Genomic DNA, 24,326 nt, shown 5'->3' with positions numbered 1-24,326 from the left:
AAGAAACGGAACAGTTAGCAACCCATACTTCGCGTTTCCTTGACTGAGAAACTAAGGAGGCGGAGAAACCATGTGGAGGCGGAGCCAAGGGCGGTTGAAGGTGAGTTGCCCCCAAATAGGGCGTGGCTAGGCGAAAAGGCGGGGCCCCATGGAGCTTAGCGCCTAGTCTGTGAAGCCAAGGGGGCGGGGCTTACTGGCCCAGAGTCCCGGTTAGAGCGAAGGGGCGTGGTCAGGTAAGATGTTTGTTCAGCAACGGCAGGCCTTAATGGCCAGGATGGACGGGGCATAGTGATCCCGAAGGTAGCCTGGGCCACGAGGGGCGAGTCAGGCGAAGAGGGACGCTGGGCTCAGCGACGAGATGAGGTTTGGAAGCTCTTTAGGACTCGAGCCGCGCGGCATTTTTACGCACGGGGCGGGGCTTCGCGCCGTCTGGGCGGACGCTGCGGAGAAAGGCGGAGCGAACGCGCGTCCTGCAAGATGGCGGCGGCCGGTATCGCTGGGCCGGCCGGGAACGTGTTCCCGTTTCGTGACGCCCGCGCCACTCCAGACCCAGTGCTGGAGGCCGGCCCGGTGTCACACGGGCCACTGCCGGTGCCCCTGGTGCTGGACAACGGGTCGTTTCAGATCCGCGCCGGCTGGGCGTGCCCGGGACCGGACGCGGGCCCGGAGCCGCGGCTCCAGTTCCGCGCCGTGTGCGCTCGCGGGCGTGGCGGGGCTCGGGGCGGGGCGGGTCCGCAGGTGGGTAACGCGCTTGGCAGCTTGGAGCCGCTGCGCTGGATGCTGCGCTCGCCCTTCGATCGCAATGTGCCCGTCAACTTGGAGCTGCAGGAGCTGCTGTTTGACTACAGCTTCCAGCACCTGGGTGTCTCCTCACAGGTGAAGGGTGCGGGGAGGGCGGTGGGTTGGGCTTGAGGGGGCCTTCGGAGAAACAATAGCCATTCCAGTAGCAGTCATTGTTTTGTAGCCATTCATTTAGTCCCTCGATTGAGTACTAAGCTCCTAACGTCCGTAAGTCCTGCGCTAGGTGCTTGGAATACAGCAGTGAACAGAACAGCGCCCCTTTTCTTTTGGAGCGTGCAGTTGGACATATTGCTCGTTTGTTAATAAATTTATTTATTAACCAATATGTATTGAGCACTTAATTCTGTGTCAAACACTCTTCTGGGCGTTTGGAACACACCCGTGAATGTAACCCAAACTTGCGCTTATGGAGTTAGTGTGGACAGAGATTTTAGTACGAAAAGACAGACAATAAAATAGAATTAAGTAGTAGATTCTGTGGCAGTACAGAAGGAGAGGAGAGGGTTATCTTTTTTCAGTAAGATGGTAAGGGTACAACTCAGGAAAAAGGTGATGTTCCAGCAAGACCTTGAAAGGTGATTGAGGGAGCAAGCCATGTGAACATCAGAGCGGGTAGTATTCCAGACAGGAAGCAGCCAGTGAAAAGGCCTTAGGGCAGAGCTCTGCCCTAATCCGAACTCTGGACAGCCAGAATGAGGACTGGAGAGTGGTAAGTGGAAGAGGAAGTCAGAGAGGTAAAGAGGGCCCAAATCACACACCTAGGCTTTTACTGAGTGCAGTGAGGAGTCATGGGGTTGAGCGGAGGAGAGACACGACATTCATTCCAGAGGGATCACTATAGCTAGTATATGGAGAATGGACTGGCATGGGTCATACAGTAGAAAAAAGGAGACCAGTTAGGAGGTTGTCGCAATAACCCCTATGAGAGATAACGGAGAGATAACAGAGGTAGCTGGGAGGTGGGAAGATGGTCAGAAGCCATTGAATTCTGGAGATATTTTGAAGATAGAGCCAAGATGATTTGCTGATAGTTTGGAAGAGGCTTGACTTAATAACCTTAAATTGACCCTATGTTCATATTTTCCAAAACAACTTCCAATAGAGATGAGATGAGTGGTTTACATTTGCTTCTGATCAGATATTTGATTGGAGACCAAATGCAAATTCAGCTCTTGCAATGAGGATTTTGGCATTTTTAAGAAGAGTATTCTTGTATCAACCATCTATTTGCTCTTTTCTTTCAAAGTAGGGCTGTGTTGATCATCCCGTAGTTTTGACAGAAGCTGTGTGCAACCCACTATATTCACGACAAATGATGTCTGAGCTTCTTTTTGAGTGTTATGGGATTCCAAAGGTGGCCTACGGAATAGACAGTCTGTTCAGCTTCTACCACAGTAAACCAAAGAACTTGATTTCCAGTGGGCTCATCATTTCATCTGGATACCAGTGTACGCATATTTTACCCATCTTAGAAGGAAGGTGAGTTGCACTTACAGCATTTGAGTACTCTTGAGACGCATTCAGGAAATAACTTATTGGGTACCTGCTTTAAAGATGGAGTTGAAAGAGCAAGTACTGGACCATAAACTGGCCTCTGGGCTTAGCTCTGACCTCTCTCTCACTTCGTGACTATGGGTAAGCCACTTCACTTTCCATTCTTTGTGACCTGGAACGAGTTGGGGTGGATGATCTTGGAGGTCCAAATCCACAATTCTAGAATTTTGTAATTCTGATTTATGGTGAGATAGCTAACAATACCTGCAGGTACTAGGGGCTCGATAAAAATGTTTGAATAAATTCTTTGAATAAACTTAATTTAGACTGTCTTTGTGTTCAGGAGTCACTTTCTTATTAAGACAGTATTATTTTTATTTAAAGTTCTTTAATCACTGTAGTTTAGAGCTTTTTCAGGTACGGTGTCAGGCACATAACACTTATTAAATATCTTTGAGGTAAAAGGTGAGGGAAGTTTCTGTCATGTTTAAAATCTGTTCTCATTTTATAGTTGAGCTTTTGTTTGATAAGAGACTAGGCCAGTCATGCCCTCCTGAGAAGATTTTGCTCTGAGTAAAAAGGATGTATACGCAGGGAAAGGAGCCTTGGCTTTGGAGTTGAATGCCTGGTTGGCTGCCCTGCTAAGGATGAGGCACCTCACCTCTCCGCGTAGTTTCCTACCATGTACAATTGGGAAGAACTCAGGGTACTGTGAGGATGAAATGAGATAATCGAGATGATGGCTCTTTGTGAACTGCAAAGCAGTCTGACCAGTTAAGTCAAAACAAGTGCCGTGGAGTGTATCGAGCCCTACAGTGGGAAGTTCTCTTGAAGTTTTTACAAAAATTTATGAAGAAAAAAGTAATTCATAGACATTAACAAACATTCCTGTACAGAGTTGTCTGCATTATATAAAACAATATGCAGAAATTAAAAATAATGTTATTTTTATGTATTAGAAAATTATTTTACTGAAGCCTAAGAGATGATCAGATTGGAGCATGTCCTGTTCTATGCCGGCATCTGCTGGTGAGGTGTGATATAGCAGCGACATTTCAATGTACGGCAACTTCCTAGTGCTCTGCTGCTCTTTCTCACATTAAGAAAATGAAGTTACTGTGATGCTCTTCCCCTTCAATTCATGTGAAAGGGACCTCATACTCTTAGGAGACTACAGTAAGCCCATGTATGTGTGGTTACTTAATATGTTTCTACTAAGTGGAGTGTGTTGGGAATGGGGTTCTCAAAGTCTGGCCTACACTGGAGTTACCTGGCAAGCTTGTTAAAATGCAGATTCCCAGACCACCCCAGAGCAAATGAGTTGTGGGAATAGCACATTTAACATTTTCCGCAGCTAATTCTAGGATACTTGGTTCCAGGACCACAGTTTGAAAAGTAGATGGTGAGTCATATCACGTAAGGGTCAGACTTCAGAGTACACGTTCTTCCCATTAAACTGGTTTCCCTCTGAAACTCTTGCCGGAAGTGAGATGGCCACATGTCTGTCTGGGTGTGGGCTAGGAATTCTGCATTGGTTAAGAGGTTAGGCCAAGGGAACCTTGAAGTCCCTTCTAACTGTAAGGTTTTATGTTCTCCCAGCTGGCCTGTTTTTTTCCCCTTTCCTCTACAGTAAACTATCACTAAAGGTGCTCCATATTCTCTTTCATGTTGCCAAAAATCAAGTGCTGCTTTCCATTTCTTGGTTGTAGATTAGATGCTAAAAATTGCAAACGCATCAATCTGGGAGGAAGCCAAGCAGCTGGCTACCTCCAGCGCCTCCTGCAGCTGAAGTATCCTGGGCACCTGGCAGCTATCACGCTCAGCCGCATGGAGGAGATCCTGCACGAGCACAGCTACATCGCTGAGGATTATGTGGAAGGTAACGAAGAGGTCGTTTGCTTGCAGCATTTGGATGTTATCTGCTCTTGGGGGTATTCCTTAAATTGTTCCCAGGATGACTCTTTTGCTCACTTTTTTACTCAGTACTTTTTAGAATCTCCTTCCCCTTTGGGTATTTACTTTCATAAACTATTTAGTTAACTGATAACTTACATACTTAAGTTATTTTCAAAATTGTTTTGGCTATTCTAGTTCATTTGCCTTTCCATGTAAATGTTAGGATTAGTTTGTCCATCCATATTTACAAAAAAGTTTTGTTGGGGTTTTGATTGAAAGTACATTAAATCTACAGATAAGATTGGGTATTAAACAACAACATTCTAAATATAAGTCCAACCCTGGCTGATGTGGCTCAGTGGATTGAGTGCCACCCTGCGAACCAAAGGGTCGCTGCTTCAGTTCCCAGTCAGGGCACATGCCTGGGGTGTGGGCCAGGCCCCAATAGGGGGCACGTGAGGGGCGACCACACATTAATGTTTTTCTCCTTTTCTTTCTCCCCCCTTTCCCCTCTAAAAATAAATAAAATCTTAAAAAAATATATATATATATATATATATATCCAGATATGATATTAAATGCATTGGGGAGAATTGACAGGTTTTACTATATTGAATCATTGAATCTTCCAGCTGATGAACATAGTATGTCTTTCCATTTATTTAGGTCTATTACAGTTTTCAGCATATCGACCCTATACATATTTTATTAGATTTATGCTTACGTATTTATTTCTTTGTTTTTTTCTTTCACTTTTCAGTTGCTCGTTGCTAGTGTATAGAAATCCCGTTAATTTTTCTCTGTTGACCTTGTATCCTGTGACTTTGCTAAACTTAAGTCTGGTTTTTTGTAGATTCTTTGGGGATTTCTATAGGTAGACATGTCATCTGTGAATAGTTTTGTTTCTTTCCAATTTTTTTTTGCCTTTTTTTTCCCCTTACCTTTTTTCATTGGTCATGACTTTCAGTACAGTGTTGAGTGGGAGTAGTGAGAGTGGGCACCCTGGCCTGGTTGCCAGCTCCTTATCCCGGGGTGGCTGGTGGGGAGCATTTAGTCTTTTGCAACTGCGTACGTGATGGTAGCTCTAGGTGTTTTGCAGATGTCTTTACCAAGTTAAGGATGTTTCCTTCTGTTCCTGGTTCTGCTGAGCATTTTTATTATGAATGGATTTCGAATTTTGTGAAAACCTTTTTTTACATCAATTAATACAATCCTCTATGGTGTTTCTGTTTTGGATTGTTCATTATAATGATGGTTTTTCAAATATTGAAGTAGGTTTGATTGGTGCGGGGAATAAACCCACTTGTTCATGTATACTTATATATATTGCTTGATTTGATTTAGTAATATTTTGTGGGATTTTGTGTTCATGAGGAATGTTGATCTGTAGGTTTTACTGCCTTTGTCTGGAGTTGGTATCAGGGTGATGCTAACCTTGTCAAATGAGCTGGAAGATACTCCTTTTTTACTTTCTGGAAGAGATTGTATAAGTAACTGATATTACTGTATTTTTAAAAAATGTTTGGTGGAATTCTCCAGTGGAACCATTTGAGCCTAGGGATTTTTTTTTCCCTGAAGGTTTTTTAAATTATGAATTTAATTTCTTTAATAGACATAGGACTATTCAGGTAATCTCATTAATTTCTTTTTATTATTTTCTTCTACTTGCTTTAGGTTTATTTTGCTCTTTTTCTTTAGTTTCTTAAGGTAAAATTAGCGTATTATGAGGCCATTGTTCTTTTTAATGTAAGAAGTAATTTGCCTCCAGCGCTGCTTTGTCCGCATCCCACAGATTTTGTTATGTTATATTTTCATTTGTATTGAGTTTAGATATTTTCTAATTTCCCTCAAAACTTTGTCTTTGAGCGTTGATTCTTTAGAAATGTGTTGCTTTATACCCAAATTTTTGGAGATTTTCCTATCATCTCCCTGTGATTTACTTTTAGTTTAAGAAGATCAAAGAACTTTCTTTATCTGCTATCAGTTACAGTTGTGAAGGTCTGCTTTGTGGAATGTGGCACACACACTTGAAGAAATAACAGGTATCTGCTGTTGACGGTGGAGTATCCTGCTGTGCCATTTAGGCTCTGTTGGTTTGTGGGATTTTTTAGTTCTCTGTCCCTGTTCATTTTCCATCTACTAGCTCTATTGATTATTAAGAGAAGAGTATTAAAGTCTCTAGGTATAACTGTGGATTTTTTTTAAAGATTTTATTTATTTTTAGACGAAGGGAGGGAGAGAGAGGGAGAGAAACATCAATGTGTGGTTGCATCTTGCACGCCCCCTGCCAGGAACCTGTCCTGCAACCCAGGCGTGTGCTCTACACTGGGAATGAACCCACAACCCTTTGGTTCGCAGGCTGGCGCTCACACCAGCTGGGGCTAATTGTGGATTTTTTTATTTCTCCTTTCAGTTTTGTCAGTTTTTGCTTTCAGGTATTTAAAGCTCTTTAGTTAGGTACCTGTCTAGGATTCTTATGTCTTGGCAAATTAACAATTTATCATTATATTGATACAACGTCCCTTTTCATCCTTGGCAATTTGCTTTGCTTTGCAGTCCATGTGGACGGTAATAGAGCCACTCCAGCTTTCTTATGATTAGTGCTTGTGAGGGCTGTCTTTCCAGTCTTTTCCTTTTCCTATAATCTGTTGTCTCAGTCTTTATTGTTAATTAGTATGGTAAGATGATTTTAAATTGATTTAATTGTTCATATATTTGGATTTAGGTCCACTATTTTATTATTTGTTTTCTGTTGTTCCTTCTTTTCTGTTGCTGCCTTCTTTTGGACTAGTAGAACATTTAGAAATTTTGGTATCACACTTTATCTGTTGTGTTTTTTTACTGTATCTTTCTGTAGTTTTTTTCTGTGGTTGCTCTAGAGAATAAAAGTTACAGAGTCTACTTGAAATCGCTATTTTGCCACTTCAAGTGGAATGTGGCAATGTTAGCATGCTGGAGGCCCCTTTATCTTTCCACCGTTTTGCTGGAGTTGTCTTATATGATCATCTGCATACATAGGGAATCAGGCAGCGTGATGGTTTTTACTTTTAATTGTCAAACATTTTAAACTCCAGAGGAGGTTAGTCTGTTATCTTTAGTCAGATTTTCATCATTTCTATTTCTCTTCCTTCCTTCCAGATGTTTTAGTTTTCTTTCTGGTATCATTTCTGTCTGAAACCTTTATTTAGCAGTTGTTTAGAACGGGTCTGTGAGCACTATGTCCAGGTTTTATAGTTGCATTTTGTTGATTAGATGGTTCAGGGATTGGGTGGCATGTGCTTTTTTTCATCTGACCGGGACCTAGAACCCTAGTGTTGACTTTTTCATTTCTCTGCTAGTAGTGTTGCCCTTTCATAACTTTCAGTTATTTCTTTGAAGAATTGCAGAAATGGCGGTGCCCTGACTACTATGAAAACAATGTCCACAAGATGCAGCTCCCATTTTCCAGCAAGCTTCTGGGCAGCACGCTGACCGCTGAGGAGAAGCAGGAGCGGCGGCAGCAGCAGCTGCGGCGGCTGCAGGAGCTCAATGCCCGGCGGCGGGAGGAGAAGCTGCAGCTTGATCAGGAGCGCCTGGACCGACTGCTGTATGTGCAGGTACCAGCACATCCCGACGGGCCCTTGCTCAGCAACGTGGTCGCAGAGAACGCCCCTCCTGTATACTCTTCCTTACCTGTAGGACACATCAACTCAGTTGCCCTTGGGATCAGGGAGTTTAAGATCATCAGTATAGAGGATGGTATAGCAGTAGGTGTTTCTAAAAAAGCTGTGGACTCTGGCTTTATTGATTTATGTGGGCCATATAAATTCCTTTATTTTATTTTTTAACTTTTTAATTTAAGCGTGGCATACACCATGCACAGTGCACAGATCTGATGTGTGCGACATGTGTATTTTCACAGTGTGAAACACACCACGTATCTGCTCTCCAGACCCAGAAAGCGAGCATAACCAGCAGCCCAGCAGTCTCTCTCGTGTCTCCTCTTGGTACCCTTCCCATCCCTCCCCACCCAAACGATAACGTTTCTGATGCCTTTCACATAGGTCGGCTTTGCCTGATTACACGGTGCTGAAACCCGGATACAATGGCAGCCGAGAGGCAGCTGGGGGAGGATAGCTGTGGGAACCTTTGGTGGGGGGAGTGTGATTTTGTGGGGGGTAAGCTGGGGAGCTCGGGGAGCCCTCTCCTGCAGTCGCCTTCTCTGTTTGGCTCTGAGCGACTTCGCTTTCCTTCCTGTTTGTGATTGCACTGACTCTGAGGGTGAATTGTGACTGTTCCGGTTTCAGGAACTGCTCGAGGACGGCCAGATGGATCAGTTTCACAAAGCTCTGATAGAGCTGAACATGGACTCCCCGGAAGAGCTGCAGTCCTACATTCACAAGCTCAGTTCGGCCGTGGAGCAAGCCAAGCAGAAAATCCTCCAGTCAGAAGTCACCCTCGAGGTGGATGTGGTGGACAACAAGCCTGAGGTACCGAGGGCTGGCGAGGGAGGGCCTGTGGGGTCATTTAGAGAGAACAGCCCTTCCTGGGGTGGGAGGGGTGTTTTGAGAAGGTTGACATAAAAGGGGCTGTGACCAGACTTGGGGCAAAGAGCTGGTGTAGCGACCGATGTCAGAGGTGCACTGACAGGGCAGCGATAGCACTGACTTGTACCCACTGAAGCTCTGCCGCGAGCAATTTCACCCTGTTGACTTTGGCTCCCCAGGGAGGGCAAAGGGTCTGTGTAGAGTAGAAAGAACATTCCTATGCCAATTGTGTGGTGCTGTCTAGAGCCTGAACCTGCTCCCATGATGGTTCTTTGGCAGTTAGTCATACATTCGCCTTAGCTTTCTTTGTTGATGTGGCCAAGAGGGCGGGGGTCGGGGTTGAGATACAGGGCCCTGGGTACTCCAAGCCCTAGCTGTGGGCCCTGCGTGACGGAGGGGCTGCCCACAGGCTGCACCTCGGCCGGGAGGCACTGGTAGGCTCTCCTGTCTTTAGAACTGGAAAAAAGTGTTAGTGAGTGTACTCGTTGGTCCTGAATCTGTCATCTCTAGAGTTCTAAAACAAAAGAACTTGTTCGTTGCTTTGTGGCACTTCTGGGGCAGGATTAACTAGTCTAGTGTATTGATTTTTTGTTTTTAAATCAAATTACTTTAAATCTAAAACCTACACTTACAAAGAAACAGTCCTGCAGAAAAGTCCAGTTGGATGCTGAGTGCAGTGTGGCGCTGGCTGGTGGCTTCAGAGCTCTCTGGCTCAGCATGAAGCTGGCATTTTTAGTGTCCGGCTCACAGCTGGGGGCCCACTCAGTTCCTGCTCTCACCTTGCACTCTCCACCCCGTCTGGTGGGCTGTAGACGACAGGAGGGCAGCCCCTGGTCACGAGCATGCATGGTTGACAGAGCAGACCCTGACTTAGGTGTCCTAGCTACAGCCTACTGGCTCGCTGAGATCTTGGATCGAGGGGACCTTTTCTACCATCTTGCTCACGCATCAGCTTTGGTAGAACCAACATGCATTTTCTAGTTTGCTTTTCTGGGTTGTCAGATCTGTGTTTCAGTTTTGAGCTCTTCTTTACTGGGATCCAGAACCAAGTGGCCTTTGTTTTTTTTTCATCTATATTTAGTTGTTTCCACACTTAACATGTCATCAGGACATTAGCATCCTTACACCAGAGCTGTGCCCCAAGCCACCGGCATGTGAGGGATTGCAGATTTGAAAAGGAAAAAGGAAAAAGAAAAAAAAAAGACAACTTTGAAGATGTGATTCTTCTTTGTTCATTTTTCTGCGTTTGTTACATTCTGTGATTCAACCACTCCTTCATTCATTCAACAGATACTTCTTAAGTCTCTACTTTGCTCTGTGCTCAGGGGTACATATTCACATCTCTCTGGGCTTAGGGAGATTTTGAAACATCAGACTTTAAGATTTCTCTATATACAACAGATCTGATTAATTGATCTGTCCCCAGAGCTTTATTAATAAGCGTTATTTAAGGGTGATTGTTAGTGACCAGAGTACATTACAGTAATCTTCTAGGGAGGAATTTGACCATGACTGTGGCTGGCCAGTTCTACCTTTCAGAAAATATTTGTAGTATTTTCTAACTATTCATTTAGAATGGAGGGAATAGATTTAGGTGGACCCAAGGTCATATTGAAATGCCATCTAAGCAGTAATGAATGAATTGGATTAATACAGCTAGATGTTTTAACTTAGTATTTTCGAAAATCCATCTTTTTCCTACCGACCAGTCCATTCCGGCCTTGCTAGTCCGCAACTGTCCCGAGGAGGATGTGGTAAAGGAGTAGGCTCTGCTAGCATTCCTAGTGAGGTACTGAAACCAGAAGATGCCCCTCTCACAGGCTTAGAGCACCGTCATTTGTTGAACACACAATGGGCTCGACATGGAAAGGCCCCTTGCCTGACAGCCAGGCTCCGAGCTGGCCTCTGCCTGTCCTTGTGCTTTTCTAGGCAGCTGCGCTGTATCTTTTCTTTTGTTCTTTAAAAGATTTCTCTATATACAACAAGTTTGATTATTTGATCTGTCTCCAGAGCTGCTTTTTTGGTTAGAGATTTTATTGATTTATTTTTAGAGAGAGGGAAAAGGAGGGAGAAACAGGGAGAGAAACATCGCTGTGAGAGAGAAAGATCGATTAGTTGCCTCTCATACACTCCCTGACCGGGGACCAAACCTACAACGCAGGCATGTGCTCTGACCAGGAATCGAACCTGTGACCTTTTGGTTTACAGGATGACCCTCCCACCAACTGAGCCACTCTGGCCAGGGCTCAGGAAGCCTTTTGAAACCCCAACATTTTATAATCTTCTCTATTCCAGGGATATGGGAGGGTGTATCGCAGGTGTCTCCCACTCAGAGCTAGGCGTGGTAAGCCAGGGACTAAGGGTGTAGAGGAGACTAAGCTATTGTTCCTGCCCTTCTTGGTGCCTCAAAAAAAAATAGGACTGTAGAATCATACTTGGGAGGCTGTAATAAAGCTTGTCAGGTATGGTAGGTCTGTGGGGAATACAGATGGAGTGTTAAGAAAAGATTGGGATATTTAATTTGGGTCCCGAAAGGTTATTTGATTTCCGTAAGTAGCCAATGAAGAGAGAAGGACATTTTAGACAGAAAGAACCACATAGGCAGGGAGCATGGCTAGTCTGGCATGTAGAATGTGGAGATGAAGTGAGGAAGGGAAGTGGGCCAGGCTATAAAGGTCTTTTTTTTTTTTAAATCCTCACCCAAAGACATTCTTCATTGTTTTGAGAGAGAGAGAGAGAGAGTTGCTTCCTGTATGCATCTGGAGTGGGGTTCAAACCTGCAACCCAGCTATGTGCCCTGACCAGGAATCAACCTACAGCCCTTCAGTTGCAGGGCAGTGCTCCAACCAACTGAGCCGTACCTGCCAGGGCTATTAAGGTCTTTATCAATCAGCCTGGATAGTATCCCTCATATAGACAAAGCCTTCAAAGTATGTTGAGCAAGCAGGTAATCTGATGAGATTTTAATATAGGAAGATAACTGGTGGTGGCTAGGATGGTGGGTTTAGGGAGAGGCAAGGCTGGAGGTGGGAAGAGAGGATAAAAATGTGTTGCAGTTTGACCTGAAGCTTGTCTTGGGGGTAGAGGATGGAGGAAGACACACTTCAAATATAGGGTCCGAAGATCTTGGTGCCAGGTAGGGGCAGAGGTGACAATGACTGGCGATAACAGAACACATGACATGTGCCAGACCTGGTGCTGAGCCCTTCTACAGCTGTCACCTTGAGTAAGTACTGTCATCACTCCCGTTTTATGAATGAGGCAAGTGAGACGCAGGGGAGCGAAGAAGCCCGCCCGAGGTTGCGCCGCGGGAGGTAGTGCCGCTGAGACTCAGACGCGGCCGTCCGGCCGCAGGCTCACTCCGGTCACACTGAGGCCATATGGAAAGGCAGTGGTTGAAGGTAGGGCCTTCGACCATATCTTAAAGTCTTTGTGGGACATCATGATTTACAGAATTTCAGCTAAAGGCAGAGCAAAGACTTCGGAGCTAAGAAGTTCTGTTTTAGGCCAGGTTTCCACCACTTTACTAGTGTAATGTGGCCTTAGGCAAGTTGTCAAACCTGAGCCTCGGTTTCCTCCTGCACACACGCCTGTGCCAGTAGCAGGTGTCCCTGCCGCTGAACTGCATTCAGTTTTGGTGGCGAAGTTCTCACCTCCTTCACCAAGGTCAAGGTCCTTAGATTCTTTACTCCTAGTCCACTTTCTTTCCTCCTTAAATTACCTATTTCTACACCAGTTCCACTCATCCTGTTCTCTAGTCTAGAAGGTAAAACTCACCTGCCTTTCATGTGGCAGCACCTCAGATGGCCGAAGGTGTCATCCACAACCACCCCCGACTCCCACCTAACTTCTTTTGTCCAGGCCAAAATTAAAAGGTGTGCTAAGCCCTTTACTGGGGATGTTGCCAGCGTGTCAGGCCGCAGCCAGGCTCACCGTAGCCGAGGAGGAATGCCTGTCCTGCAGGGCTCCATAGATGGGAAGCGCTCTGCCACCTTGGGGACTTTCAGTCACATCGCCTGCTCAATGGACCTGCCCTTAAGAGACTAATGGTTTGTTAGGCCCATTAGTGTTGGCACATATATTTATTAATTATAAAGAGATTAGTTTAATTTTGCTGGTGGTCTAAGCACTCCGTAAGGCACCAGTGGGCCCATCAGAAGACTTCAGAGAAAGGTGGGAGGTGGGGCTTTGTATAAGGAGGAGACGTAGGGGACCAGAGCGAAGCCCATTCCTGGCCTTTCAGTCTTTTAATCCTTGTGGTCATGCATGTTCTTTTTTTTTTTTTAAACAGTTTAGAAAATTTTTCATAGTTTTCGTGAACTTCTTAGGCCATTGGGAGGATTCCGACTCTTTTGTGACAGTGAACTGGTGGAACTAAGGCTTACTACAGCTATAGGACCTGTTCTGTTTCGTTTATTCTGTTTGCAGACCCCGGACGCGGAGCCCCTAGACCCGTCTCTGGAGGACGTGGAAAGCATCAATGATTTTGAACCCCTGTTTTCGGAGGAGACACCCGAAGTGGAGAAGCCGGTCCCCACTGTCCAGGTTGGACCCCTGCGGCCTGGACCATGCTCACGCTTTGAGGCTGTGACATAAATGATCCGGCTAGTCTAGTCTGCTTCTCTAGGGATATTATTTTTTAAAAATCCCAGTTGTAGTTTCTAGAAAGGGGGCGGGGGCTGCCAATACTTAAAACGTCCACAGTCTGGGTTTTTTCCCTGATATCGATTGGGCTTCCAGCACCGAGATCTGTGAATCATAATAGTCTGTCTGATGGAAACATTTGGGCAAGTAATTGGAGACTTTAGACTTGAAGGCTAGCTTTAGTGGTTTAATTCAAATTTAAGCCAGTGTCATTATGCTTCATTCTCATTTGGGTCTACTTCTCTGCCATCATAATGGCAGCCAGAGAGACTGACCCGAGCTGAGGCACACGCAGGAGAAAGCTGGCTCTGCTGTGCAGGGACCAGGGTGCTGAGCGAGGCCCGGGGCAGGAGACCTGGCCTTCCAGTCTCCCTGCTGTTGCTCCTCATGAAGCCTCTTTCCTCTGCTCTTTGGGAACCATTCCATGATGAGGATTTGTAGGTGGCAAAAAGGTAGAAAAATTGAATGATCAAATCAGGAGTGTTGGGGAGAGTTACTCTGGCATGAACGAAGGATAGAAGCTATGTTGGAATAAACAATGCAGTTTGAGGAAACTGGCAACTGGGATGTTTGTCATACGGCCTAAAAATATCTTCTAAACCTTGGGTTTTTAAAGCCCGTGTTTAACTTGGCAGCCTATCATCAGCTGTTTGTTGGGACAGAAAGAATTCGAGCTCCAGAAATTATCTTCCAGCCGTCTCTCCTAGGCGAAGAGCAGGCTGGGATAGCAGAGACCCTTCAGTACATTCTGGACAGGTGAGACTGAAACTTCTTTTCCTTTTTTCCCAAACCAGCTCCTTGGCTTTGAATGGTCGATTCGATGGTCAGGAGTTGGGAATCCCCTCGCTCCCTCCTTCTCACTGACTTGCTGAGCTCAGGTAGTATTCATCTCTCAGCAGGCCCGGCACGTAGTGGGGCTCTGCAATTCTTTCCCAAACATGTAAATGCTCAGAAAAGAGTTTTTTTGATTTGAGGAGCTTAAGAATTTCTTTTGAGTAACACGATGATGTCTATGCATTGGCTGTCATATGAACTTTCACATTATTTAAGACTGGTGGTTGTAAATCACTCTAAAAATTTGTAGATGTAAGTTTTTTCCCTTCCTAGTAGACATTTCTTTAGGCGTTCGCATTTCTGTGAGAGCGCACCTTCCCCTCTGGTTTACACAGGCAGTGTGAGTTTTCATTTCCCTGCAGAATGAGTTTTCATAAGTCAGGTTGGACAAGTAAGGGACGTAACTCTTCGTGCTGTGGCTACTCGTGCATAAACAGGATGGAGGCTTACTCCTGGCAGGGAAGGAAAGCTGTTGCAGCTACTTTCAGTGGCTGTCAGCTTTGTCTGACAGTGGGCGGGAAAGCGGTCAAATGTGTATACGATAAAACTTATTAAAGAGAGCAAGCAGAAGTAGAGAGATGGCCCCTCAGAAGGGAGGCAGGACTTCTTGGGGTGATAGAAATGTTCTACTTGAAGGGCATGGTGATTGATGATGGTAACCGCAGTGTATGAATTTGTCAGACTTCCATCCAAATGTGTGTAAACCTAACCTCAGTGAAGTCAGTTTTTAAAAACCACATGTTAGACACACTGATCATGCTAAGGAGATGAATTGACCAAAGTAAGGTTCTGACTAGATATTTGGCATTCTGTAAAGATACAAATGAAAATTGAAAGTTTTTAATACAACTTTTTGTGCAGATGTTTTCTCTTTCGTACTGAGAGCTTACATTTCCACAGCTACATTCTCTCCTGATATTCAAGTTTGAGGGACTATACCAGAAGGGATCGTTCCTCTCCTAGGTACCCAAAGGACGTTCAGGAGATGCTGGTTCAGAACGTTTTCCTCACCGGTGGGAACGTGATGTATCCGGGGATGAAAGTTAGAATCGAGAAGGAACTGTTGGCGATGAGACCCTTTCAGTCATCTTTTCAGGTACTGATTGTTCATGTTGCCAGCTGTTTTGAAACTAGCATTAATTATTTGTTTTCTGATTGCAGAAGTCAAAAGTAAAGTGTAAATGAGGAAAATTATTTTACAATTTCATCAGTCAGAGATATGTACTGTTAACATTTTTGTGACTTCCCTTCTGATCTTTAATCTGTGTTTAGTTTTCAAAGTGAAATCAGAATCATGTTTTATATATATATTTTAAATTAAAAAAGCAAGACATGCATAGAACGAGATGCAGAGGATACAAAAGAGTGTACATGGAGCATGTCTCTCCTCTCACCTTGCTGCCATGATGAGCCGTGGAGACTGGGCACTGGCAGCATCGTCCTCTGCTCTCATTTCTCCTGAGGCTCATTGGCTACCGTGGCTGGAGCTGCCCTGTATCAGCCTCTGCATCCTCTGTATCCTCTGCCCCCTCTGCTTGCAGAGGGGGATCAGGGCCAGGAAGGCCTTTCCTCTAGGTCGAGTGCCAGCTCCGCTTCCTTCTCCATCTGACAGCTTGTGATCGACGTCTCTGGAACAGGAGGAGAGGCAGCTGGTCCCTCTCTGACCCAGAGTGGCGGGTCTTGTGTTCATAGGTAGCCCACGGCTGCTTATTCTGTGAGGTCGAGTCTGCTGGGGTTTGCATTCTTCTGTCTCTTGGAGAGTGGGGGGCATTTCGACTCAGCTTTGTTTGGAGGGTGCAGCGGTAGTCCTGCACTGTCCTGGAATTCATTTTGTGTATTTCTGGGGGTAAAAGGTAGGGGGCCGTGGCTGGGCCTGCTGAACATTCAATTCCTCGAATCCTAACAGGAGACGGCCTTCTGATGAATGTTCTCTCTGTGTTTCAGGTTCAGCTTGCCTCTAACCCCGTGCTGGACGCCTGGTATGGTGCTCGTGACTGGGCCTTGGACCACCTTGAAGACGATGACGTCTGGATCACCAGGAAAGAATATGAAGAGAAGGGAGGAGAGTACCTCAAGGAGCACAGTGCCTCCAACATCTACGTCCCCATCCACCTGCCAAAGCAGGCGTCACGCTCCTCAGAAGCCCAGGCGGCGGGCAAAGGCTCAGGGGCCGGTGGAGGGGGTGCTGGCGAGCAGGCGTAACAGAGGGGCCCCTCTCGGATCTGGGCCACGTCGGCCAGTGTGACAGGACAGGGGCTGTGCCAGATGTGTGGCCCAAGTCTGTGGTAACTTTGGGCTGCAAGATGGATTTCTCCTGGGGAGAACAGTTACGGGACACGGGGAGTTACCCTGTAAAACTTACCCTTCATATGGGGCTTCTGCGGTGAGGAAACTTTCTGTGACCTTCCGGTGTCTTTGTTGGACCAAGGTGAGCTGTGGTGTCTGCTTTCTACCGCAGTTAATGGAGACAGAGTGGAGGACAGCAGTGTCCTTATTTCTCACTGCATTTTAAAACCCTTTTTGTTTTTTAAAAAAACTGTTTAAAATTTATATTGTCAGTGTAGATCTTCTACATTTACTCAGAAATTGTGTGAACACCCAGCAGGTGGAGGTCTTTCACACACATATAAAAAGGTAATGATTCTGTAATAAGACCAGTGCCCCACAAAACCTCAGGTGCTGCAAATATCCACTGCAAATATCTCCGTCTTCCTAGACATCCTCTTTCAAGTGAGGAAAAAGGGCCCAAAGAGGTAATCAGGCTGTACATTGTCCATCTGGTAGGGGCCTGCTTGGTGCCCACTTCGGAATGGGCAGAAACGGGGCCTTGGTCCAACCTTTGTTCAAACTTTGTTTGCTGGAAACTTTTCCACCATTTGAGGCCTGCCTACAGTTTTTTTTTGTTGTTGTTGTTTGTTTTTGTTTTTTTGGGTTTTTTTGGTCCATGTGTTTGTTGGTTGCTTAATGTCTTCTGGCCTTTCTAAAGAAAGAAATGGACTGGGGAAGGTTACTCCAGTCACCTTTTCAGTTTTGCCATAACCTCACCTTCCATGCACCTTTGAAGCTTCATCTGAAGTGGACAAAGGACCCCTCTCTTTTACGCAAGTTGCTTGGTGAGAATTTTAACTCTCAAACACCCGATAATTGAGCCCAGAAGGCCCCTGAGGTGCTAGTGTCCCATCACGGCACCCACACATTTCAGTCTCAGGGAGCCTCTAGCTCTGATGCCTCTGACGAGGCCACTTCAGAACCTGTTTGCTCAGGTGATTTACCAAGGCGGGTGCCTGTACTCCAGCTCTCAGGGGCCCAGAAACTGAAGGCCAGGAGGGGCGGTGGTGGTCGGGCAGAAGGCAGAAGGCCCAAGCTGCCCCAGGAGCTCCCGGAGCGTTGCTCGTGAGCCGCCGGCCGTCCCTGGCTGGGTCCAAGCACCCACGACACGGTGATCAGCATGAGCTACAAAGAAAGGAGGGTTGTGAAGGAGGCAGGAGCAAGCTCCATGTGGAGACGGTCCATGTCACATTCCAGGGAGAGGGGCCATGTTAACTGCTCTTAGGCCTGGGAGTCTTTTTCCCATAGTCAGCAGTTTAAACTGCCTGAACAGCAGCGGGGAGGCCCAGACAGCCACGGGGGTCTGGCCCTGATGGGGAAGGACCTGGATGGACAGGTGACCAGGACACGCCATAGTCAGCCAGGCGTTCAGTTTGCACTACTCAGTTCGTGTAGACTCGGGCCTGCCGAGGTGGTTTGGGGCTGTGCTGAGGGACAGGCCACAGGGCTGGGCCTTGAGCTCTGATTTCATCTCTAACATGCCACCTTAAACATGCATGTCCTCTCATGCACCTTGGTGTGTTCCGGTCTCCGTGAGGAATCTAATCCCAGCACACGAGGCAGGGTTCCCTTGCCCCTCACACAGGCACCTGCAGAGCGCTCGCCACAGCATCATGAGTTTTATCTCTGCCCAAGGACGGCCTCTCCTAAACTGTAAAGCCTGCCCCACGAGCAGGATACATGTTTCATTCAGCGCGGCGTCCGCAGTGCAGTCCTGGGCCGGGAGGGTACCGAGGGCCCCCAGGGTTTGTGAGGGATGAGCCACAGTGCTTGGTAGGTAAAGGAATGACTACATCTGTGAACAAGGGAAGTCTGAGAACAGTGCGATTGTTTACTGTGTTGAGAGGAACAAATCAGGAGTCCATGCCGCCAATGGCTCTTCTTCGGCCAGGGCGCCCTACTCACCGAGGCACCCCGACCCCACTCTGACCCAGCCGTGACGGCTGCCGGAGAGAAGGTGGGTGTGACTGTGGCTGAGTGCTCTGGGGGAAGCTGCGAAGGAGTGGACTCAGGCCCAGCGTAAGGGTCAGATGCGCAGTGGGTGGCAGGAGGGGAGGGCACGGGAGGAGAGTCGGGCTTGCGGGTCTTCAGGACCAGCTAGGTCGGGGTTTGAGTCAGGGCAGCTCTGAAGGTTGGGGGGCTGCCGAGGGTGCTCAGGGCGCCTCCTTTGGCTAAGATGTGGGAGGGGTGCCTCCCCTGCAGCTCCCATGTTGCCTCTGGAAATCAATAGTTTTGCCAAAGGAATAAGCAAGGTGAAAAGGTATGAAGGTGGAAGTTAAAAACGAAATGTGTTAAAATATGGGCAGAAAAGGCTAAACCAAGAAAAGGAGAAACCAAATTCATAGAAATACAGTCGGCAAAGATTACTTTGTGCCTATGTAAGGGGCTAAGTGAATAAGATGAAGTCTGTCATTACAGAACTTTATGATTAAATCGTTACAGGATAACCAGAAAATGACAGGATTAAGAGACGTATGCAGAGAGACTGGCTGTGTACTGAATACATTCTCCCTTCCTCTTGGCTGCACTGCATTTGCCAGCCTCCCTTGCATGTGGCCATTTGCATTCTGGCTAGTGAATCGGGGCAGAAGAGATGTGCCCCACATCCAGGACTGGCTTCTGTACCCTCCCATAAGAGCACCTCTCTTCTCTTTCCCTATCCACTGGCTGAATGGAGAGCAGTCGAAGGCCCAAGAGGCCTGAAGACCCACAAGACAGACCCTCCCTGCCCTGTGGTGTTGCCTCCTGCCACAAGCCGCCATGGGGAGGGTGGCCCAGAGGACGCCTTGCTTTGGTCTCCAGGACTGAGAGAATCAATTTCCGTTGCTTTAGGTGCCGAGTTTATGGCAATTTACTGCTGCCCCAGGAAACTGACACCGGTGTCCAGGCCTGGGAACGAATGTGAGTGCGGGCGGGAAGTTAAGTCATAAAGGAGCGAACAACTTGCCAATAATTTAGAGGAGTCCTAGCAGTATCAGCACATGGGTGGCAACAAAGGTTCACCCCCAGGTGCGCTGGCTCCGACAGCGAAGGAGTAGAGGGGCAGGGGCTTGCAAAGTGTGCGGGACCAGAGCGGAGGGTCTTGGGGAGGCTCCTCTCCTGGGGGTGAGCGAGGCACCTTGGGAGCCAGAGGCTGTGTAAATGGAAACACAGAAGGGGCCGGCGACAGACTTACTAAAGCAACAGCACTGGAGGAAGCCTGTCTGCAAAAAGGTGCCAAATATTTAAAAAATCTCCCACTAGCACCAGGAGGGGGAGTCCATGCAAAATGTGGCAAGCCACCCACATTCTCTCTGCCCGGCTCCTTGTCTGTACCCTACTGCTAACAGCTGTTTAGGTGAGCCCGGCATCCTCATGTGTGCACATGAACTAAATGACTACTGCATCTTTACAGGGACGTCGTAGGAAGAGACCAAAACCAGAACATTCAAATTTAAACATTTTAGCAGATGAAACATACTTCTTAAAAAAAGCCATTATAGGTAGAAGAAAAATGTAATGCAACATTGCAACATGAATTGAAAATGATTAGACAAGCAGATGCAATGAGACATCACAGAGTATAACGTTGTTACCAAAATCTGATAGATGGCACCCACACAAAACCATAAACGAATCTTGCTTAAAAATAATGAAGTAAACAAGTAAATTATTTACAATGTACCAGCCCATTAAAAAAATAATACATGGTGACTAAATGGATTTTATTCCAGGAATGCAAGCGTATCCGTCAAATCCCAAAGCTCTCAGAGGCTTAACAAAAAGTTTGTTTCTCATGCTGCTTGCCCAGCGAATGTCAGTGCGTGCGTGGGTGTGGGGAATGTATCGTTCCACACAATCACTGCACACCATCTTACGATCCCGCCATCTCAGCACAAAGCAAGGAAACAGAGCAGCAGGAGTCAAGTCCTGGCTCGGAAATGCTTTCACCCAGAAGTGACACATGCCACACCTACTCAGGCTTCACTGGCCAAAGCAAATCATGCAGCCACGTGTAGCTTCTCAGCATTCTATTTTAGCCCCTGTAATTGTGTCTCTCTGTATTGGTGGTTGCTCTACAGATTACAATAGGGATCCTTAACTTATTACGGTCTGCCTTGAATTAATTCTTACACTTCACATGCAATGCAAGTATGTTACCATACATAACTCCGTTTCCCACTTGGGGAATTTGTTATTGTTGTCATGTCTTTTAGTTTATAAACCCCATAATTCATTGATAACGTTTTTTACTTAGTTAACAGTCTTCTGGAGAAATGTAAGAAGATACTCTTATATTTACCTATATGTTCACTTCCTGGTACAAGAAAGTAGGGTGGGAGAACGTTTCCTTGGCTTTAACCCCAGCTTGCGCATTCTCAGGAACGCTGAACAGGATCGGGGCGGGGGGCTCCCCTTCTGGTCCGGGCCTACCTAGATAACCTCTTAGGAATGTTCCAGAGCAAATGAAGTGGGATTCTTTCAATAGCCATCCCTCAACCTGGACACCCTAGAGATGAATTCAGCTGCTTGGCACTTTCCTATAACACTTGGCCAGCATGACATTTTGGTAAAACCCTTGGCTGGGAGTGGGCTGTCTCATCCTGCCAGCCCTTAGGGAGCCTGGGTAACCATCGGGGATGGCCTGGGAGTCAGGGTGATGGTGTCCACTGAGTGTAAAGGAATCAGAAGGCTTTGCCAAACTTGAAAGTGACAAAATTTTATTCAAGGGTCTTAGGATTTGCAAATTGGAAGCAGGTTCTGAGAATGGGGTGGCGGGGGGGGCGGCGGGGAGCCAACGCACCCTTCCCCGGCTCTCTGGGGAGCACCAAAGATGACAGGGATACAAATCTCCCAGAGGCTCTTTACTACATTCAGGGCTGATTTTGGAGAAGGACCCAGTTTGAAAGATCTTCCCGAGAAGCCTGGTTGGGTGAAGAAGTTAAGAGCAGAGGTGTGTCTTGGCAATGTGAAGAACTTTGACTTTGGTGCTTTGTAAACGCTGGAAGACGAGTTGCAAAATTTCTCATTGCCATTTTGTTCCAGTGTTCTGACTTTGAGCTCCGAGGCCTGCTCTTTTTGCTCCCAGCTGATTAATGGAGTTTCAGGGTAGGCCTTGAGAAAGGAGCTCCTCCTGATTGACAGCTCCTAGTGAAGAGAATCTCAGAAGGAAAAGATGTTCCTTCTTCCCCTGCAAGTTTGGAAAAGAGTCTCCTGGGAGCAGCAGACAGCAGGTTCAAAGAGACTCTGCTGATAAAGTGTGGGGCTCTCATCCTGTTCTGATTTTGGTTGCAAATGTTATAGGCAACAAAGGACTCAGTTTTAATGCTTAAAAATAAAATCCTAGCCCTGGCTGGTGTGGTTCAGTGGATTGAGCACTGGCCTTTGAATGGAAGGGTCGCTGGTTTGATTCCCATTCAGGGCACATGCCTGGGTCGTGGGCCAGGTCCCCAGTAGGGGGGCGTGCAAGAGGCAACAATCTGTGTTTCTCTCACATGTTGATGTTCCTCTTTCTGCCTGCCTTCCCCTCTCTCTGAAAATAAATAGATAAAATCTTTTATTAAAAAATCTTAAAAATAATTGACACCTTTAAAAAAACCTGGTAGCCTTGCTTTATTATGTGTTGCCCTAGTAATAACAGTTTATTTGACGTCACTGATTTTAAACATGAAGGTACAGCTGTTTGTAAGTTGTCTGTATTAGCCAGAAGAGCTTTGTAGTTTTCTTCTTCTTTTTCCTATGATTATGATTTGAAATGAATAATATGTGTTTTGTAAATTTGGCTTTGAACTGGTATATATGTTATAAACAATTATAAAACATTTTAATCCATAGAAGAGCAAAATCCTTAAAAATCAAAAGCAAAGTGAAACAAATAAACCTAATTAAATATATATTATATGTATATAGCTTACACAGAGAGGTCTTATTTTAAGTCTTTAAGGAGGTGACTTTATTTTAAGTGACTTTTTTATAGTAGGAAAAAATGGTGGTTGAGTGTAAATCTTCAGTGTAAAAACAAAAACAAAAAGATGGTCTAAGAACAAAAAAGCTGCAAAGAAATCTTACTATTTTTAATAACATTGGTATGGTAACTCTAAAATATATATATATTATAAATATGAAAATAATTATGTTAATGTTAGGAACCAAGATTTTCAGCATAAGATGCAAGATATAAAAATATAAAATCCAAATATTAAAAGTCCGGTGGCTCTAAATTTGAATCATAAATATCAGTGTGAGCACATGATGTATTTTCTTTCTGGAAGTATTAATTTCTTAGCTGAAATACAACCTAGAGATAATGAACAGCCCAGTTATCAAGGGACATGCCTAGTGTGGCTTCTCGAACATCACTCCTCATTAAAAGGCACCAGGGCTCCCTGCGGACAGGGCTGATTCCAGCCCCAGGGCAGGAGATACTCAGGATCAGCCTGGAATAGCTTGTTACCTCGGAAAGCAAGGAAATGATCAAATACTCCTGGGACCACACCAAAAAAACCTCCAGAGCCAGCTTGTAGTGGCTCCCACTGGCCAAAGAATGGGACAATTTGAGCATCAGAAAGAATTAAAGGGTTAAAACATATCAAATCTTAAAATCCATAACTTCATCATTGGCTACCTCCGGAGGAACCAGGTCATAGTTTTGAAAACTGATAAAGGCGAAGAAGCAGGCATTGAACTTGCCTTTCCTGTACCAACTGTACCCCGTGGTAACCAAATAGATGATAAGGAAATTTCTCTTTGTAGAGAATTTCCAGCTAACGCATGAAGAAGGAGTGACAGAATCCCATCATTTTCTAACTCCTGATAACAGCAAGAGGCAATGATCATCCACATCTAAACACCACGTGGGGAAAAGCCAATGGAGAGGTTTATAATGGGTGGATATCATGTGCCTACTAATGTGCTGCAATATAACATGTCAAAGATTGACCATGATGTATTTTTACAAAAAAAAAAAAAAAAAAATTGACGTGAATCTGATCAAGCCTCCAGATTTAACTGCAAGTTCACTGGAAATACTGGGACAGAGAAACATTGTATGTTAGCGTTCTGCCAGGAAGCAGATGGCGAACTCAGATTAGGAAAATGAGAAGAGGCTGTATTTACAAAAGTGAAGGCAGAGTGTGAAGGGCAGAGCAGGGTCCTGGGAGGAGCAGCAGAGAAGCCCCTACCAGCAGGAGGGAGAGATTGCCAGAGCCTGGGAGGGGAGGGAGTTGTGGAGAGCAGCGGTCTTGAGAGAAATAGTCACCTTCAGTCACGAAGCATAGAAGCATAGACGACTGAAGTGGCCTTGCAGGGAAATAAATGCTCTGACCCCATTCTCCTCCCTCCCTCCCATGCCTACCAGGGCTCCCTATTGGCCAAACCAAACTAAAGCCAGAGGGCAGGAGAGCCTGGCCGATACAGTCTCCTGGGGCAAACACCAGGGTGGAGAAGGGTGGAAGGGACCTGAATGGGTCAAGTGAGTAAAATCTGTCACAAATATGACAAATAATGCCATGGGGATGCCATCAGCAAAATCCAAAATGCAGAAACTCTCCAGGACGAACAACCTTGTTTTTTCCTCCCTCCCATCAAATAAATTGCCAAGGGAGAAAAAAGAGTCAGGGTGAGGGAACCTATAAATTAATCTTTTTTTCCTCCCTAACAAATAAACTGCAAAAGGGATAAAAAGAAGGGAGGCGTATAAATCAAAAGACATTTGAAACATAAGTGTAGTCATTGTTTGCATCCTGATTCTAATAAATCATCATGAAAAAAAAATAAACTCCTGAAAAATCAGGGAAATTTGAACACGATTTGGGTATTTGATTA

General features: G+C 45.8%; 1 protein-coding gene across 1 annotated transcript; it reads left to right on the top strand.

Annotated features, from left to right (window-relative positions):
- Positions 1 to 477: 477 nt before the first annotated feature.
- ACTR5 (actin related protein 5) lies at positions 478 to 16,866 on the top strand. Its single transcript, XM_054573408.1, has 9 exons — positions 478 to 876; positions 2,051 to 2,280; positions 4,005 to 4,174; positions 7,570 to 7,787; positions 8,478 to 8,660; positions 13,146 to 13,262; positions 13,978 to 14,117; positions 15,159 to 15,291; positions 16,140 to 16,866. Exons 1-9 carry the CDS (start codon positions 478 to 480, stop codon positions 16,395 to 16,397), a joined length of 1,848 nt encoding a protein of 615 aa, XP_054429383.1. The 3' UTR covers positions 16,398 to 16,866.
- Positions 16,867 to 24,326: the final 7,460 nt, after the last annotated feature.

Source organism: Pteronotus mesoamericanus, unplaced genomic scaffold (genome assembly GCF_021234165.1).
Source record: "Pteronotus mesoamericanus isolate MK-2021 breed Mesoamerican mustached bat unplaced genomic scaffold, CSHL_Meso_final contig_25, whole genome shotgun sequence".
NCBI lineage: Eukaryota > Metazoa > Chordata > Mammalia > Chiroptera > Mormoopidae > Pteronotus > Pteronotus mesoamericanus.
The sequence above is the reverse complement of the archived record's forward strand: the minus strand, read 5'-3'. Positions and strand labels throughout refer to the sequence as shown.

What these genes read in the sequence shown, in the direction of transcription:
- ACTR5 (XM_054573408.1), top strand. Translation starts at nt 478, where the DNA reads ATGGCGGCGGCCGGTATCGCTGGGCCGGCCGGGAACGTGTTCCCGTTT. An exon ending in TGGTGGACAACAAGCCTGAG is followed by an intron (nt 8,661 to 13,145) that starts GTACCGAGGGCT and finishes TTCTGTTTGCAG; the next exon opens with ACCCCGGACGCGGAGCCCCT. An exon ending in AGCCGGTCCCCACTGTCCAG is followed by an intron (nt 13,263 to 13,977) that starts GTTGGACCCCTG and finishes GGGTTTTTAAAG; the next exon opens with CCCGTGTTTAACTTGGCAGC.